Source organism: Desmodus rotundus, chromosome 9 (genome assembly GCF_022682495.2).
Source record: "Desmodus rotundus isolate HL8 chromosome 9, HLdesRot8A.1, whole genome shotgun sequence".
Lineage (NCBI taxonomy): Eukaryota > Metazoa > Chordata > Mammalia > Chiroptera > Phyllostomidae > Desmodus > Desmodus rotundus.
Genome location: NC_071395.1, coordinates 69,694,486 through 69,710,659, shown reverse-complemented (window position 1 = coordinate 69,710,659; position 16,174 = coordinate 69,694,486). Strand labels below are relative to the sequence as shown.

At 43.7% G+C, this 16,174-nt stretch overlaps 1 protein-coding gene across 1 annotated transcript in view; it reads right to left on the bottom strand.

The window, feature by feature from the left end:
* Positions 1–799: 799 nt before the first annotated feature.
* LOC112308470 (myosin-13) overlaps positions 800–16,174 on the bottom strand; it is a 67,304-nt gene continuing 51,929 nt past the window's right edge. The window contains exons 36-41 of the mRNA XM_053911955.1: positions 15,512–15,637; positions 15,058–15,228; positions 3,012–3,116; positions 2,835–2,930; positions 1,262–1,396; positions 800–863 (exon numbers count right to left, since the gene is read on the bottom strand). Coding sequence (XP_053767930.1) covers positions 849–863; positions 1,262–1,396; positions 2,835–2,930; positions 3,012–3,116; positions 15,058–15,228; positions 15,512–15,637 — 648 coding nt within the window. The 3' untranslated portion in view covers positions 800–848. The remainder of the gene's footprint in view (positions 864–1,261; positions 1,397–2,834; positions 2,931–3,011; positions 3,117–15,057; positions 15,229–15,511; positions 15,638–16,174) is intronic.

Here is a 16,174-nt window from a genome sequence, read left to right as displayed (position 1 = left end):
GGTAAGCAAATCCACATAATCAGAATCAGTGGGATCCTGAGGGTCTGGAGGTGAGCCCTAAAATTAGCAGTAGCTCCTTCATTGGTGCTGGGCCCAGCCTCAGCCCTGACTTTGGAAGTCAATGGTTCCTGGGGCTCACCTGCTCTCTTCGCCTCTTGGCCCTGAGCCTAGTGAGGAGGATCCACGCAGGCAGAGAGGAGTGACTCCAGCCAGAAAGAGGAGCAAGGCTTGCAAGACAGGTAAGCCCCTATCCAGTCTTCTAAAGCTTCTGCCTTCCCAGGAGTGCTTGTTTTTGAGAGCACCTCGTACCTCCCAGATGTTATGGGAGCTGGGGGCAGGTCTGAGAGGGGTGTAGACAAGGTTCTAAGAGGGACAGGGTGGGAGGCAGAGTTGCTTGGTGGAAAGAGCCCTGTCTGGGAGTCTGTGATCTTTGGGCCTAGTCATCACTCTGTCCTGGACAACTACAGTCAGAGTTCATCATCAATGTGGGCCCAGTTTCCCTATCTGTACCTTGAGGGAGAAAATGGGGAACTGAATTTGAAAGAATCAGGAGTTCCTTGAAAGAACAGGTGCAACAGTTATCTGAAAGGGTCTCCATTTTTAAAGGCTATGGAGGCCAGCGATTTGTCTGGCAGTGGGGCAAGGAGCCTCCACCTGCACATTCCTTACTTTCTTTGTATGAATTAGAGGTCAGGCAAGGATCTAACCACCACCCCACAGAAGAGGAATGGACTGCAATAATCAACACAGTAGAAGTGAGAATCTGCGTAGTTAGGAGAATTTATTTCTCACAGCATCTTCTTTCCACTCTCCTGGAGGTGCCCATGGTAACAGGTGTCAGGAGGGCCTCATTCTTCCATCTTCTGTGAGAGACAAAAAATGGTACATAGGAGATGAGTCCAACCGAAGGTGAGCCTGAGTATAGTCTTTAAGTGGGGCAGCTGGAAAGGCTGGGACTTCAGAAAAAATAGTAAGGAATGGCATTACAAAAACAAAGCTGTGAGACCGCTGGAGAAGGGCTACATCCCCTGGAAAGCAGGGCCTCTTGCAACAGGGAGGGTTGGGAATGGTAAGGTGCATGGCCCCTGGTCCCTCACTGATGTTCTCCTGTGGGCCTGGAACCACAGAGTTCTGGCTACGGTAGTGGCATCTGTCAGTAATGATCAGCAGCAGGGAAAGGCACCCACAGGTACCCTCCAAACTCTCCCCGCACTCCCTTGATCCTGGGCTCAGGACTTCTAGGGAAGAAGTCAGCTCTCACCTGGCCCCCAACCTCTCTGCTCTTGGCCCGCAGCTTGTTGACCTGGGACTCAGCGATGTCGGCCCGCTCCTCAGCCTCCTCCAGCTCATGCTGGGCCCTCCGGCAACGGGACAGCTGTGTGTTGGCCTGTTCCTCCTGAACAGAAAGCAGGGGAAGGCTGAGGAAGCCCCTTACTCTGGCCCCGAGGCCCCCAGGCTGTATAGGCCTCTGGGAAACTGGGGAATCAGGAGAGCTTGGGCCCTGGATTCACTGATGGCAGAAGAGAGAAAGCTGAGCTCCCCAAGGGTAAGGATGCAAACTGCACCCGTCTCCTCTGTGCTGTGTCTTCCACTGGAACTCTTTGAAACAGACCCACATCCAGACTCCTCCCAAGGCACCTAGAGGTGTTGGAGACCAATGGTCCATGTCCTCTGTTCCCTGTTCCTGCTCCCAGCATCATCTGCCTCTGGTCAGGCCATTGCATGGGTTCATTTCAGCATGAACCAAGGGTTCCTGACAAAGGGGGCCTTCTGGGCTCCCTCCAGGCTGGCCAGTCCTGCTGCCACTATACTAATATGATAGGCATGAAGCTGCCCCCATGTAACCAGTTTGGATCTGCCTCCCTGATGTCAAGACAGACCCAACCCACTTACTGGGCAGAGAAGAGAAAGGACAAGGAGAGAAGCCATATGTTCAGTCATTTATTGAGGGCAGGATCCCTGAATTTGGTTCCTCAGAATACTAGTCCTGTGGGATGCCCTGCCTATAATGAAAGGGTACCCAGGCCCATTAAGGGTGGGAAATGCTCCATTCTGCAATGTCTCTTCCTTTTGAAAGAGTCAGTTACATATGACTTATAAAATCTGAGTATCCTTGAAGTAAAGCCACCAGTTCAACTTTGTTCAACGCAGCATTTCCCACTCTATTTCTTTTGTATAAAAGAAAACATCCCTCCCTCCTCCCGCCCCAGCTTCCTGCTATCAACATCCCTCAGACCTAATGTCCCCAGAAGACACTTTGGGAAATGCCGGTTTTGGTCCATTCCATTACTTCCCTGTTGGTTTTCCCTGTGTGATCAAGGGAAGATCCAAAAGGAGGGACTGGAGTAGTGGGCATTAGGGAGGGCCGGGAAAGAAAGAGATTGTGGGGGCCAGGGAGGGGGATGGGGTGAGAAGGTGGTGGGGTGTAAGGATGACATGTACTAGGATGAAGTGTCTGAGGTGAGGTCACAGGGGCAGGAAGGGCTGGTGGGGTAGGCTGAGGTGGTGCGGGAGTCAGGGTGAAGAGAGGCTGGCAGGTGGACTTAAATACTCTGGGGTAGGTGGGGTATGAGAGGGTGAGGTGGGATGAGGCTGAGTGAATGGATGGAGAGGGCTGGGTCACAGGGGGTGAGGCAAGGGAACAGAGGAGGAGGAGATAGGGCAGGGTTGTACCACACAGAGCAGGGGAGGGAGGAGTACAGATGTCCTTGTTCTTATAGCTTGTGAATACTTAGGCCTCGGGCTCCGTGAACAGTAGGAAACAGGAACATACGCCCACTCGGGGCTGGAGGACACTCAGGCTGGCATGGGCTCCCGAGACCTCCCCCACTTACAGCCTCCTCAGCCTGCCTCTTGTATGCCTTCACTTTGGCCTGCAGCTTGTCCACCAGGTCCTGGAGTCTGAGGATATTCTTGCGGTCCTCCTCAGCCTACAAACAGAGCATCATGTGGAATCCCCACCCCACTTCTGCTTCTGATCAACAAAGCACCTCTCAGGGTTTGGGAGCTACCTGGTAAGTCATTTCCTTGACTTTTCGCTCATATTTGTGGGCCCCTTTCAGAGCTTCAGCTCCCCTCTTCTGCTCAGCATCAAGCTCGTTTTCCAACTCCCTCACCTGTGGGTGGCAAAGAGAATGCAGAATTCAAGTTAGATCTCCCAGGCTTCTCTCATGGACTTGTCCGTCTGTCATTTTAGGGTTAACTTGAGCCAAGAGTGTCCAATCTTTTGGTGTCTCTGGGCCACACTGGAAGAAGAGTTGTCTTGGGCCATATACTAAATACACAAACACTAATCAAAACTGATGAGCAAAAAAAAGGTTTTAAGTAAATTTACGACTTTGTGTTGGGCCACATTCATAGTTATCCTGGGCTGCATGTGGCCTGCGGGCTGCAGGTTGGACACCTCTATGTCTAACTATTTTGCAAAAGTGTCTCCTCCTAAGACCCAGAATCCACATTTTATTCACAAGGCCACCTCTAGTGTATGTGGTGGCTTTGTGCAAATGAGAACAAGATACCCTCTTTAGTCAGGGACAGTCTCAGGTGCACACAGCTTGGGTACTGGGTTTGGCTTTGCAAAGACGTCCCTTCCTCTGGGGCCACACAGCTGGGTGAGAGCTGTGCTTCAGCCTAACTTGTCCACACAGATGAAAACTGCATGACTGTTCATGGTGGCCCTTATTCCTGATCAGGAGGGCCCAGGGGTCACGGAGAGGACCTGAGCCAGGAGGAGTCCAAGCGTGCTCAAGTTCTAAGAGATTCGAAGAAAGGCAGCTGTCCTCACTGGGAATGAGTTTTTGTGTATTTAGAATGGAGATTGTAATTCCTGCCCAAGCTACCTCCCATGTGGGGATCAAATTAGACAGTAGGTGTGGAAGTATTTTTTAAATGATGGAGTATGACACAGGTGTTGTTAATTTCATAGCTACTTCCACCTTTCCTGAAGTCTTGATTCTGGAGGACAGCCATTGAGAAATCAGGTCACCAACTGTGGTCCTAACTCCATAGTCCAGAGAGAGAGCCAAGAAGTGGGGGTGGCAGCCAGCCATCAGGAATTTCAGCTGCCACAGATAGACTCACCAGAGCAACTTTGAAATCTACCAGTGGAACAGGCTAACTCTGGGATCTGTCCCAAACAAGATCCCTACCTCCACCCCCTACCCTATGGGTCCTGGGAAGCTGTATTCCATCAGGTTCTACAAAACATTATTTCCCTGGGAGTGCTCTCTAGGCCTCTGTGAGGTTTATGAAACTAAGATAAATGGGCAGCTGGCAATGGGTGGACTTTGAAGGGTCCTCATTGTGAGAGGGGGAGGCTGGCTGAGGGCTCCCTGCCAACCAGGAATCAATGAATCATCGAGGGTGGAAAGGGATCCAGTCCCTCCTAGGAGGTGGGGTGGGGGGTATCCACCAGAAGGACAGGCCTAAACTCATTTTAATAAAATAGTACTGGGAATAATTAAAAATAAGCATTTAAAGATTTTTTTTGGGAAGCCCTAACTTCCCTGGTGTTTACTTTTTACTTATGCCTTGTAGTTTTCAGCAAAAAAACCCCTTTCACATTTAAAGTGTGCAAGTGCTGGTGATCACCTCCTTAGGAGGTTGGCACAAAGAATGGCTGTATTTGGGCCTTTCCTGCTGGGAGAAGTGGTTTCCTTCTCTTGTCATCTCCTCCTCCTTCTCTCCCACTCTCAATTCTTCTCTTCTGGGGACAACAGAGACATTCTGGCAACCTCCTCCACACAGCCCTTCTTCAAAATGTTAACTGGTAGTGGAGCCCATTAAAAAAAAATTTAAATAAACCAACACAGGCCTAAGGGGGGGGGGAGGAAGGAAAACATGAAATGAATGAAACAATCCATAAAGAAACTAAACAACTACAAAATACACTCCTAGATGAAGAAGCAGCAGGACCGTCCCGTGTGGCTCATCGACTTTCCTGGAGCACCAGCCTGGAGGAAGTGCCAGGCACCCTCCAAGAAGGACACAGTGAGAAATACACTGGACTGCAGATCACACTTAGAGATCAGGAAATCAGGGAAGTGAATGAGACCCAGGAGTGGGAGATGGAGGGAGACTCCAGATTTTACATAGGATGGGCCATTGTTTATCCAAGTAGAGGTTGGTTTGTCCAAAATTTAAATTCAACTAAAATGTATAATTTTATGATTGGAAGGCATAATTCCATCATTTATGTGGATCTGAAACTATAAGTCCAGAATGTGGATATTTAAAAATGTCATTACACACTGAAGAAAGAAAGTGAAGAAGGTACAAATAAGTGGAAATACATATCATGCTCATGGATAGGAAGAATTAACATATTAAAGTGTCCATACTACCTACAGCAATCTATAGATTTAGTGCAACTCCTATCAAGATTCCAATAACATATTTCACAGAACTAGAACAAACACTTCAAAAATTTGTATGGAACCATAAAAGGCCCCTCATAGAAATAGCAATCCTGAGAAAGAAGAACAAAGTTGGAGGAACCAAATATCAGACTACACTACAAGGCCATAATAATAAAAACAGGATGATACTGGCATAAAAGCAGACACATAGATCAATGGAATAGAATAGAGAGCCCAGAAATAAACCCACACCTTTATAGTCAATTAATATTCAACAGAGGAAGCAAGCATATAATGGGCTAAAGATAGTTTATTCAATAAATGGTATTGGAAAAATTGGACAGGTAAGTGCAGAAAAATGAAACTAGATCACCTTCTTATACCATACACAAGAATAAATTAAAAGTGGATGAAAGACTTAAATGTTAGACCCCAAACCATAAAAATCATAGAAGAAAACTTAGGTGGCAAAATCTCGGACATTGCTTGTAGTAATATTTTATTGGTTATGTCTCCCCAGGCAAGGGAAACAAAAGAAAAAATAAACAAATGGGACTACATTAAACTAAAAAGATTTTGCATAGCAAAGGAAAGTATCAACAAATAAAAAGACAACATACAGAATGGGAGAACAAATTCACCAATACATCTGATAAGGGGTTAATATCCAAAATCTATAAAGTACTTACAAAACTCACCACCAAAAAAACAAACAACAAATTTTAAAAAATGGGCAAAGGACCTGAATACACAGTTATTCAATGAGGACATACAGATGGCCAATAGACATGTGAAAAGATGCTCAATATCACTAATCATCAGGGAAATGTAAATTAAAACCATAATGAGATACCATCTCACACCTGTCAGAATGGCTACCATCAATAAATCAACAAACAAGTACTGGCAAGGATGTGTAGAAAGGGGAACCCTTTCGCACTGTTGGTGGGAATGCAGACTGGTACAACCACTGTGGAAAGCAGTATGGAGATACCTCAAAAAATTAAAAATGGCATCTGGAGGAAAGATGGCAGTGAGATAGGTGGGAGCAGAGTCCACTTCTCCCCCCTCACATGGGTGAAACACCTACCCGATCTACTGAGGAACAAAGCGAACAGCCAACAGTACCCCAGTGTTTATGAAGATAAGAGACCAAAAAGTATAGAGGACAATGAAAAAACAGATGGGAAGGGGATTGCTTCAGGACAAAAAGGTCCCTGTTTTTTTGATCCACTCATTTGCTGATGGGCACTTAGCTTGCTTCCAGTACTTGGCTATTGTAAATTGTGCTGCTATGAACATTGGGGTGCATAGGTTCTTTTGGACTGGTGTTTCAGGGTTCTTAGGGTATAATCCCAGCAATGGAATTGCTGGGTCAAAGGCCAGCTCCATTTTTAGTTTTCTGAGGAAATTCCATACTGTTTTCCACAGTGGCCTCACCAGTCTGCATCCCCACCAACATAGGGTTCCCTTTTCTCCGCATCCTCTCCAACATTTGTTTGTTGATTTGTTTATGTTGGCCACTCTGACTGGTGTGAGATGGTGTGGAGGGATGGGGAGAAAAGGCAGACAACTGTAATTGAATAACAATACAAATTAAAAAAAAAAAAAAGGTCCCTCGGACCAGCGCAGGGACCAGGGCAACTGCAGCCCCAGGCCCCGCCTGCCAGGCCTGCTGCAGGACTCCTGGGAAAGAGACGAGTTAATGGCTCCCTCCCTTGCCAAACAAGGCTTGAGCAGCACCAACAGAGACCTGGTTGCTTGAGGTCGCAGGGAGGGGAAGAAGGACGAAGTGGTAAACACACAGAAACCATGGGCGCTGGCTGGGGAGAGTTGGGAGTTGGACCGTGTGGGGCCCTGACCCGGATAGTCCCTGGTCTAGCTGGAGAGGTGGGCTGTGCGGGAGGACAGGCCCTCCCTTGTATAGAGCGGCAGGATTGAGCCGGAGGATTTTCTCAAAAAGAAAAAGACCCTAGGGGGCACTTTGGGGAATTCTCCTGCAGCAGCAGCTCCAGTCTCCTCTCCACCCCCCTCCCACCTGGTGCTCCCTCAGGGCTGTGGGGGGCATGGAACCCAAATCCGAAGCATGGAGGGACAGTACACACCTGGGGGGGGGGGTGCCTGAGACCACAGGCCCCAACCCGGGAGAGTACAACTCGGAGAGACCTGAGACCACAGACACTGGAGATAGTGCGAATCAAGAAGGCCCAGAGCGCATACCTATAGCCCAGAGGAGGGTGAGTGCTTGAACCCAAGGGTCTGGGGCTGCTGGAGAGCTGGGCTGCCTGAGTTGGCTGCAGCCAAAAAGACCAGCAAAACCGGCTTGGCCAGTTTGAAGCCAGCAGGGTTATTTTTATTTTAAGTAATTCTTTATTATTATTTTTTAAATTATTTTTTCTTTCTTTTAACACCTTCTTCCTTTCTTTCCTTCTTTCTTGTTCTACTTCTTCTTTCTCTCCCTTTATAGCTCTTCTTCCTTCTGTTTTTTTTTTTTAATCCCCACAAGTGAGACAATAAAACCTGAAACTGTGAAAAGACCAAAGTTGGACCCAAAGAGGGGGCATCCCAACAGCTGAGACAGTGAAACAAATTTCACTTTGCTACTCCAGAGAACCTGCAAGATATTATATATTTGTATTACTATTTTTTCTTCATTATTCTTACATCACTCATTTTATTAGTATTTTTGTATCTCTCTTCTTTCTGTTTAGTCTTCTTCCCTTGACTGGTTAATTTGCATTGTTTGACTGCTTTACCGTTATTCTCTCTTACATAGTGTATTGTTAATTAACTGTCTTTCACTTCACCTGTGTTCCATTAGCACACTACTCTAGGACCTATACTCCCTATTCTAGTTATCCAGATCACATAGATTCTGTCATATGATTGTTGCTCCATTACTATTGTAAATAATAGCTGTTCCATACATCTGTATCTACTACACAGAAACCCTCCCAGATCTTATCCCACTTCACTGTTTCCTGAACTTCATTACTGGCGTGGCTAAGTCTATTCTCTCACACATTACACCTATTTGATACCCTTTACTCTCACTTTACCTCATAATCTGACCTCCCACAAGTGCACAGCTTTCTAGATTCAACTCACAATCCCCCCCCCCAACAAGGTTCTTATCTTCTTTCCACCCTTTCTAAAATGTGGCTAGGTGGGTGAATTATCATGGTTAACACTATATATATCCAAAGGATATCCTATCTCTTCTCTAAGGGCTGGTACTTTAAATATCATATAATACACTCCTGCTCTCTTAAACCATTTTACCTTCCCCTACAACCTACCATAAAAAAGAGTAGGTAGAAGCTGTGAATACCAGGATACCTCCTGGAAGAGGAAACCCACCAACAAAGGAAACACCAACAGCTAAGAACAGAAGAAGGTGAAGGAGGGAGTGGAAGTCACACTAACTCAACCCAGGACCTATCTGGAAATACAACTAAATAGTGAAGAAATTATTAAGAACAAACAACTGAACAAGAGCAAGAGAAAAGCCTCAAAACCTTGTACACATGGAAGAACCAGCTCCAACACAACCTGCCCACACCTTCACAACAGAAAACAAGAGGTGGGGGACAGACTGACCCTTAGATAGCCAGCTGGTGGGAAAGACCCACCAAAGAAACACCCAACAAGAGCCAAAAACCAAAGACATACACAGAGCCAACATAAGCCACAGTCCAAGATCGGTAAGATCAGAGGATCAAGGAGACTGTACCGCTGAATCTCACAGGTATTCTACCACAGAAGTTTACACCATAAACCCAGGGGGACAGAACAGAGCCTCTTAAGAAGCAGAAGCTAACAGGAAGAGTCTCACAAACAATGGGAAGACAAAGAAACAATCCCCAAATGAAAGGAAAGGAGGAAGTTTCAGAAACAATGCCAAATGAAAAAGGGGCAAGTTAACTATCTGATATTGAGTTCAAAGAAATGGTTAAATGGGAAGCTTAATGAGCTCACACAGAATTACCAAAAACTACAGGGAAACTACAATGAACTCTCTGCAAACTATATCAACATGAAAAAGGAAATAGAATCTATTAACAAGGGCCAAGAGGAAATGAAGAATGCAATTTCTGAACTGAAGAACACAGTAGAGGGATCAAAAGCAGGCTTGATGAAGCAGAGGATTGGATCAGCGAACTGGAGGGCAAGGAAGAAAAAAAACATGCAGAATGAGCAAGAAAAGGAAAGGAGGCTCAGAAAGAATGAAGAGGGTTAAGGGAAATGCAGGACAACATGACACATAATATCTATATAATAGGGATGCCAGAAGGAGAAGAAGAAGAGCAAGGGATAGAAAACCTGTTTGAAAAAGTAATCATGGAAAATTTGTCTAATTTGATGAGAGAAAAAGTCACACAAATCCAGGAATCACAGAGAGTCCCAATCAAGAGGAACCCAAAGAGGCTCACTGCAAGACACACCATAATTAAAATGGCAAAATTCCAAGACAAAGAAAGAATCTTAAAGGCAGCAAGGGAGAAACAGGAAGTAACATACAAGGGAGCCCCAATAAGGTTAGCAACTGACTTCTCAATGGAAACGCTCCAAGCCAGAAGAGAATGGCAAAAAATATTCCAAGTAATGAGAACCAGAGGCCTGCAACCAAGACTACTTTACCCAGCAAGACCCTCAATCAAGATAGAAGGCCAAATAAGAAGTTTACCAGACAAAAGAAGTCTAAAAGAATATACCTCCACCAAACCAGCTCTGCAAGAGATGCTAAAGGGACTACTTTAAGAACAGGAAAGAAAAGAGAGAAAGAGAGGAACACATGTATAAAAAATTGCAATGAATAACTGCCTATCATTAATAACCTTAAATGTAAATGGATTAAATGCTCCAATCAAAAGACATAGAATAGCTGAATGGATAAGAAAGCATGACACACACATATGCTGCCTACAAGAGACCCACCTCAGGACAGAAGACCTACACAGACTGAAAGTGAAGGGTTGGAAACAAATTTTTCAAGAAATGCACAGGAAAAAAAAGCAAGGGTAGCAATACTCATATCAGATAAAGTAGACTTCAAAAAAAGGGCCATAAAAAGAGACCCAGAAGGTCACTTCATAATACTCAAAGGAAGAACCTACCAAGAGGACATAAACATTGTCAGTATATACGCACCCAACATAGGAGCACCCAAATACATAAAGAAAATCTTGGAGGAATTCAAGAAAGATATTGACAGCAACACAATTAGTAGGGGATTTTAACACCCCAATGTCAAAGATGGACAGATCTTCCAAACAAAATATCAACAAAGATATTGTGGCATTGAGCAATGCTCTAGATGCAATGGACTTAACCGATATATATAGAGAGAGCCTTTCATCCCAAAGAAGCAAAATACACATTCTTTTCAAATGCACATGGAATATTTTCAAAGATAGACCACATGACAGGACACAAAACAAGCCTCAAAAAGTTCAAGAAAATTGAAATCATATCAAGCGTTTTCTCTGACCACAAGGGACTGAAACTAGAAACAAATCTCAAGGAAAAAACACCCAAACACTCAAAAACATGGAGACTGAATATCATGCTATTAAACAATGAATGGGTGAAGAATAAGATTAGGGAAGAAATCAAAGAGTTTCTGGAAACAAGTGAAAATGAACTCACAACAACCCAAAACCTATGGGACACAGAGAAGGCAGTCCTGAGAGGGAAGTTCATAGCAATCCAGGCCTACCTAAAAAGAATAGAAACATTTCAAACAAACAACCTAATCCTACACCTACAAGAACTCGAGGAACAACAACAAAGACAACCCAGAGCAAGTACAAGGAAGGAAATAACCAAGATCAAAGCAGAATTAAATGACATAGAGAATAAAAGCACAATTCTAAGGATCAATAAATGCAGGAGCTGGTTCTTTGAAAAGATAAACAAAATTGACAAGCCCTTAAGCAGGCTCATCAAGAAAAAAAGAGAGAGGACCCAAATAAACACAATCAGAAATGAAAGAGGAGAGACTACAACTGATACCACCAAAATACAAAGGATTCCGAGAAATTACTACGAAGAACTATATGACAAGAAATTTGAAAACCTAGGTGAAATGGACACATTTATAGAAAAATATAACCTTCCAAAACTCAATGAAGAAGAAGCAGAAAGCCTGAACAGATCAATAATACCTGGTGAAATTGAAACAGTAATCCAAAAGCTTCCGACACACAAAAGCCCTGGACCAGATGGTTTCACAGGAGAATTCTACAGAGCATTTGAGGGAGAGCTAACCCCCATCCTCCACAGATTATTTCAAAAAATTCAAGGAGACGGAAGACTCCCAAACTCATTTTATGAAGCCAGCATCATCCTAATCCCAAAAGCAGATAAAGACATAACAAAGAAAGAAAACTTCAGGCCAATTTCGCTGATGAACATAGATGCTAAAATCCTCCACAAAACATTGGCAAACAACATCCAGCAATACATTAAAAAGATCATACACCATGATCAAGTGGGATTCATCCCAGGGATGCAAGGATGGTACAATATTTGCAAATCAATAAACATAATATACCACATAAACAAAAACAAAGACAAAAACCACATGATCATATCAATAGATGCAGAAAAAGCATTTGATAGGTACAGCACCCATTTATGATAAAAACACTCAGCAAAGTGGGAATAGAGGGAGCATTCCTCAACATAATAAAGGCCATATATGAGAGACCTACAGCCAACATCATACTCAATGGGCAAAAACTTAGAGCTTTCCCACTGAAATCAGGAACAAGACAAGGATGCCCTCTCTCACCACTCCTATTCAACATAGTATTAGAAGTCCTAGCCACAGCAATCAGACAAGAAAAAGAAATAAAAGGCATTCAAACTGGAAAGGAGGAAAGGAAACTGTCACTGTTTGCAGATGACATGATAGTGTACATGGAAAATCCTATAGACTCCACCAAAAAACTACTCGACCTAATAAATGAATTTGGCAAAACAGCTGGATACAAAGTCAGTACTCAGAAATCAAAGGCATTCTTGTACACCAACAATGAAACATCAGAAACAGATATCAGGGAAAAAATCCCATCTGATATAGCAACACGAAAAATAAAGTACCTAGGAATAAACCAACCAAGGAGGTAAAAGACCTGTACTCAGAAAACTACACAACACTGAAGAAAGAAATTAAGGAAGACACAAACAAATGGAAGCATGTACCATGCTCATGGATTGGAAGAATTAATGTAATCAAAATGGCCATACTACCCAAAGCAATTTATAGATTCAATGCAATCCCTATTAAAGTACCCATGACGTATTTCACAGATATAGAACAAACATTTCAGAAATTCATATGGAACCATAAATGACCCCGAATAGCTGCAGCAATTTTGAGAAAGAAGAACAAAGCAGGAGGGATCACAATACCTGATACCAAACTGTATTACAAGGCCACTGTAATCAAAACAGCCTGGTACTGGCATAAAAACAGGCACATAGACCAATGGAACAGAACAGAGAGCCCAAAAATAAACCCAAGTCTCTACAGTCAACTAATATTTGACAAAGGAGGCAGGAGCATAAAATGAGGCAAAAATAGCCTCTTCAACAGGTGGTGTTGGGAGATCTGGACAGCTATGTGCAAAAAAATGACACTCGATCACCAACTTATACCACACCCAAAAATAAATTCAAGGTGGATAAAAGACTTAAATATAAGTCGTAACACCATAAAAGTCCTAGAGGAAAACATTGGCAGCAAAATCTCAGACATTCCACACAGCAACATCCTCACAGACACATCCCCTAAAGCAAGGGACATAAAGGAAAGAATAAACAAATGGGACCTCATCAAAATAAAAAGCTTCTGCACAGCTAAAGAAAACAGAATTAAAATGAAAAGAGAACCAACAGTATGGGAAAACATATTTGCCAATGATACCTCAGACAAGGGTCTGATCTCCAAAATGTATAAAGAACTCACACGACTCCACTCCAGGAAGACAAACAACCCAATTAAAAAATGGGCCAAGGACTTGAACAGACAATTCTCCAAGGAAGACATACAGAAGGCCCAGAGACATATGAAAAGATGCTCAGCTTCACTAGCCATCAGAGAGATGCAAATTAAAACCACAATGAGGTACCATCTCACACCAGTCAGAGTGGCCAACATAAACAAATCAACAAACAAATGTTGGAGAGAATGCGGAGAAAAGGGAACCCTAGTATATTGTTGGTGGGAATGCAGACTGGTGAGGCCCCTGTGGGAAACAGTATGGAATTTCCTCAGAAAACTAAAAATGGAACTGCCCTTTGACCCAGCAATTCCACTGCTGGGATTATACCCTAAGAACTCTGAAACACCAATCCAAAAGAACCTATGCACCCCAATGTTCATAGCAGCACAATTTACAATAGCCAAGTACTAGAAGCAACCTGAGTGCCCATCAGCAAACGAGTGGATCCAAAAACGATGGTATATTTACACAATGGAATTCTACTCAGCTGAGAGAAAGAAGGAGTTTATATCCTTTGCAAAAGCATGGATGGAACTGGAGAGCATTATGTTAAGTGAAATAAGCCAGGTGGTGAGGGACAAATACCATATGATCTCACCTTTAACTGGAACATAATCAACAAAAGAAAAAGCAAACAAAATATAACCAGAGACATTGAAGTTAAGAACAATCTAACAATATCCAGAGGGGAATGGGGAGGGGATACTGGGGAGAGGGGTTTTCAGGAACTACTATAAAGGACACATGGACAAAACCAAAGAGGAGGGTGGAGGTGGGGGAGGGAGGTGGGTTTGGCTGGGGTGGGGTGGAGGGGTGGAGAGAAAATGCAGACAACTGTAATTGAACAGCAATAAAAAAAAATAAAAATGGATCTGCCTTTTGACCCAGTGATCCCACTTCTGGGAATATATCTGAAGGAACCCAAAACACTAGTTCAAAACAACATAGCACCCCTAGGTTCATTGCAGGGTTATTTACACTTGCTAAGAGATGGAAGCAGCCCAAGTGTCCATCAGTAGATGAGTGGATAAAACAACTATGGGATATAATTACACAATGGAATACTACTCAGCCATTAAAAACAAGAAAATTTTACCCTTTTTGACAGTATGAATGGACCTGGAGAACACTATGCTATGCGAAATAAGCCAGTCAGAGAAAGACAAACACCATATGATTTCACTCATATGTGGAATCTAATGAAAAAACTGAACTAACAGGTAAAACAGAGACAGTCTCATAGATGGAGAGCAGATGACAGCTAGTTGCCGGGGTGGGGTGGGGGTGGATGAGGGTAGGGGATGGAGGGATTGAGCAAAAAGGGAAAAGGACTCATGGACATGGACAATATTGTGGTGATTGCTGCAGGAGGGGATATAAGGAGTCTAAATGGTAATGGAAAAAGTACAATAAAGACTAGATTAAAAATATATAAATGTCATTACATTACAGTTATTGAGGCATAAGCATTCCAAAGTGGATTTGTGTGTGTTGGGGTGTAGGGACTAGCAAAAAAAAATAAGTGGGAAATTTGTCTCACAGGGAGTTTTAAAACAGTCCTCAGACTTAGTCTGCAATCTGCTCAATCAGTGGCCCCTTTCCCAGCACCTGAATTTCCAGATTGTGGTTCTGCCTGACACAGCTGAACTGGTATCACTTTGACAGTGAGTCCTCTGAGGCCAACCTACCCGGTTCTCCAGTTTCTGGATCTGCTTCTTCCCACCCTTCAGGGCCAGCTGCTCAGCCTCATCCAGACGGTGCTGCAGGTCCTTCACCGTCTGCTCCAGGTTCTTCTTCATCCGCTCCAGGTGGGCGCTGGTGTCCTGTTCCTTCTTCAGCTCCTCAGCCATCATGGCCGCCTGGTGAAGTTCACAGAAAACATCAGTGGGCCATCCACCCATCCTTACCTGGAGCATGTGGAAGATGCTGCTAAGGTTGGTACAGTGAGTGCTGACACGTGTCTCCCTCACAGAGTGTGCACTGGACTCCTCCCCATTCCGCCTCTGATCGTTCCAACTCTCCAGGAAGCCACCACTGACAGACCTTGGTCTTAAGGAGATGAAAGCTACTTGTCAAGCATGGGATTAGAGGCTCCTGCCTTGTCTCCCAGCAGTGTATCTGAAGGGAAAGAACAGAGCTCACATCCGTGATGGCTTTCTTGGCCTTCTCCTCTGCGTTTCTGGACTCCTGGATGGAGTTATCCACCTCTGCCTGGCACTGGGCTATGTCAGCTTCCAGTTTTTTCTTGATATTTATCAGGCTTGTGTTCTACAAGAAACAGATACCAGACTGTAGGTTATATATATTTGGACACTTAAAACAATGGGAAGGGATTGTTGGGTGGGGAAGAAAATAAATCATGATCATGTTCCATTTCGTTTAAAAATATTTAAAAATTTAAAAAAAAGATTTTAGTTATTGAATTTATTTTATTTTATTTTTTTTAGAGAGAGGGGGGAAGGGAGGGAGAAAGAGAAGGGGAGAAACATCAATGCATGAGAGATACATCGACTGGTTGCTTCTCACATGCTCCCAACTGGGGACCTGGCCCGCAGCCCAGGCGTGTGCCCTCCCACTTCTTATTTTTCATGTGGAGATTTGCTAGGCACTGTTTCATTTTTGACCAAACAGGAAGTTCCAAGACAGATCCAAGAATTGCACATAAAATAATTGAATAAATGATAAAGTTTGACTTTCAAATATTTGAGGAAAAACAGATTATTTCACAAAGGTATTAGAAACAGGAAATAATTTGTAGATGTGACTATATAAGATGAAAAAAAATTCTAGTTTGATCTAGTGATC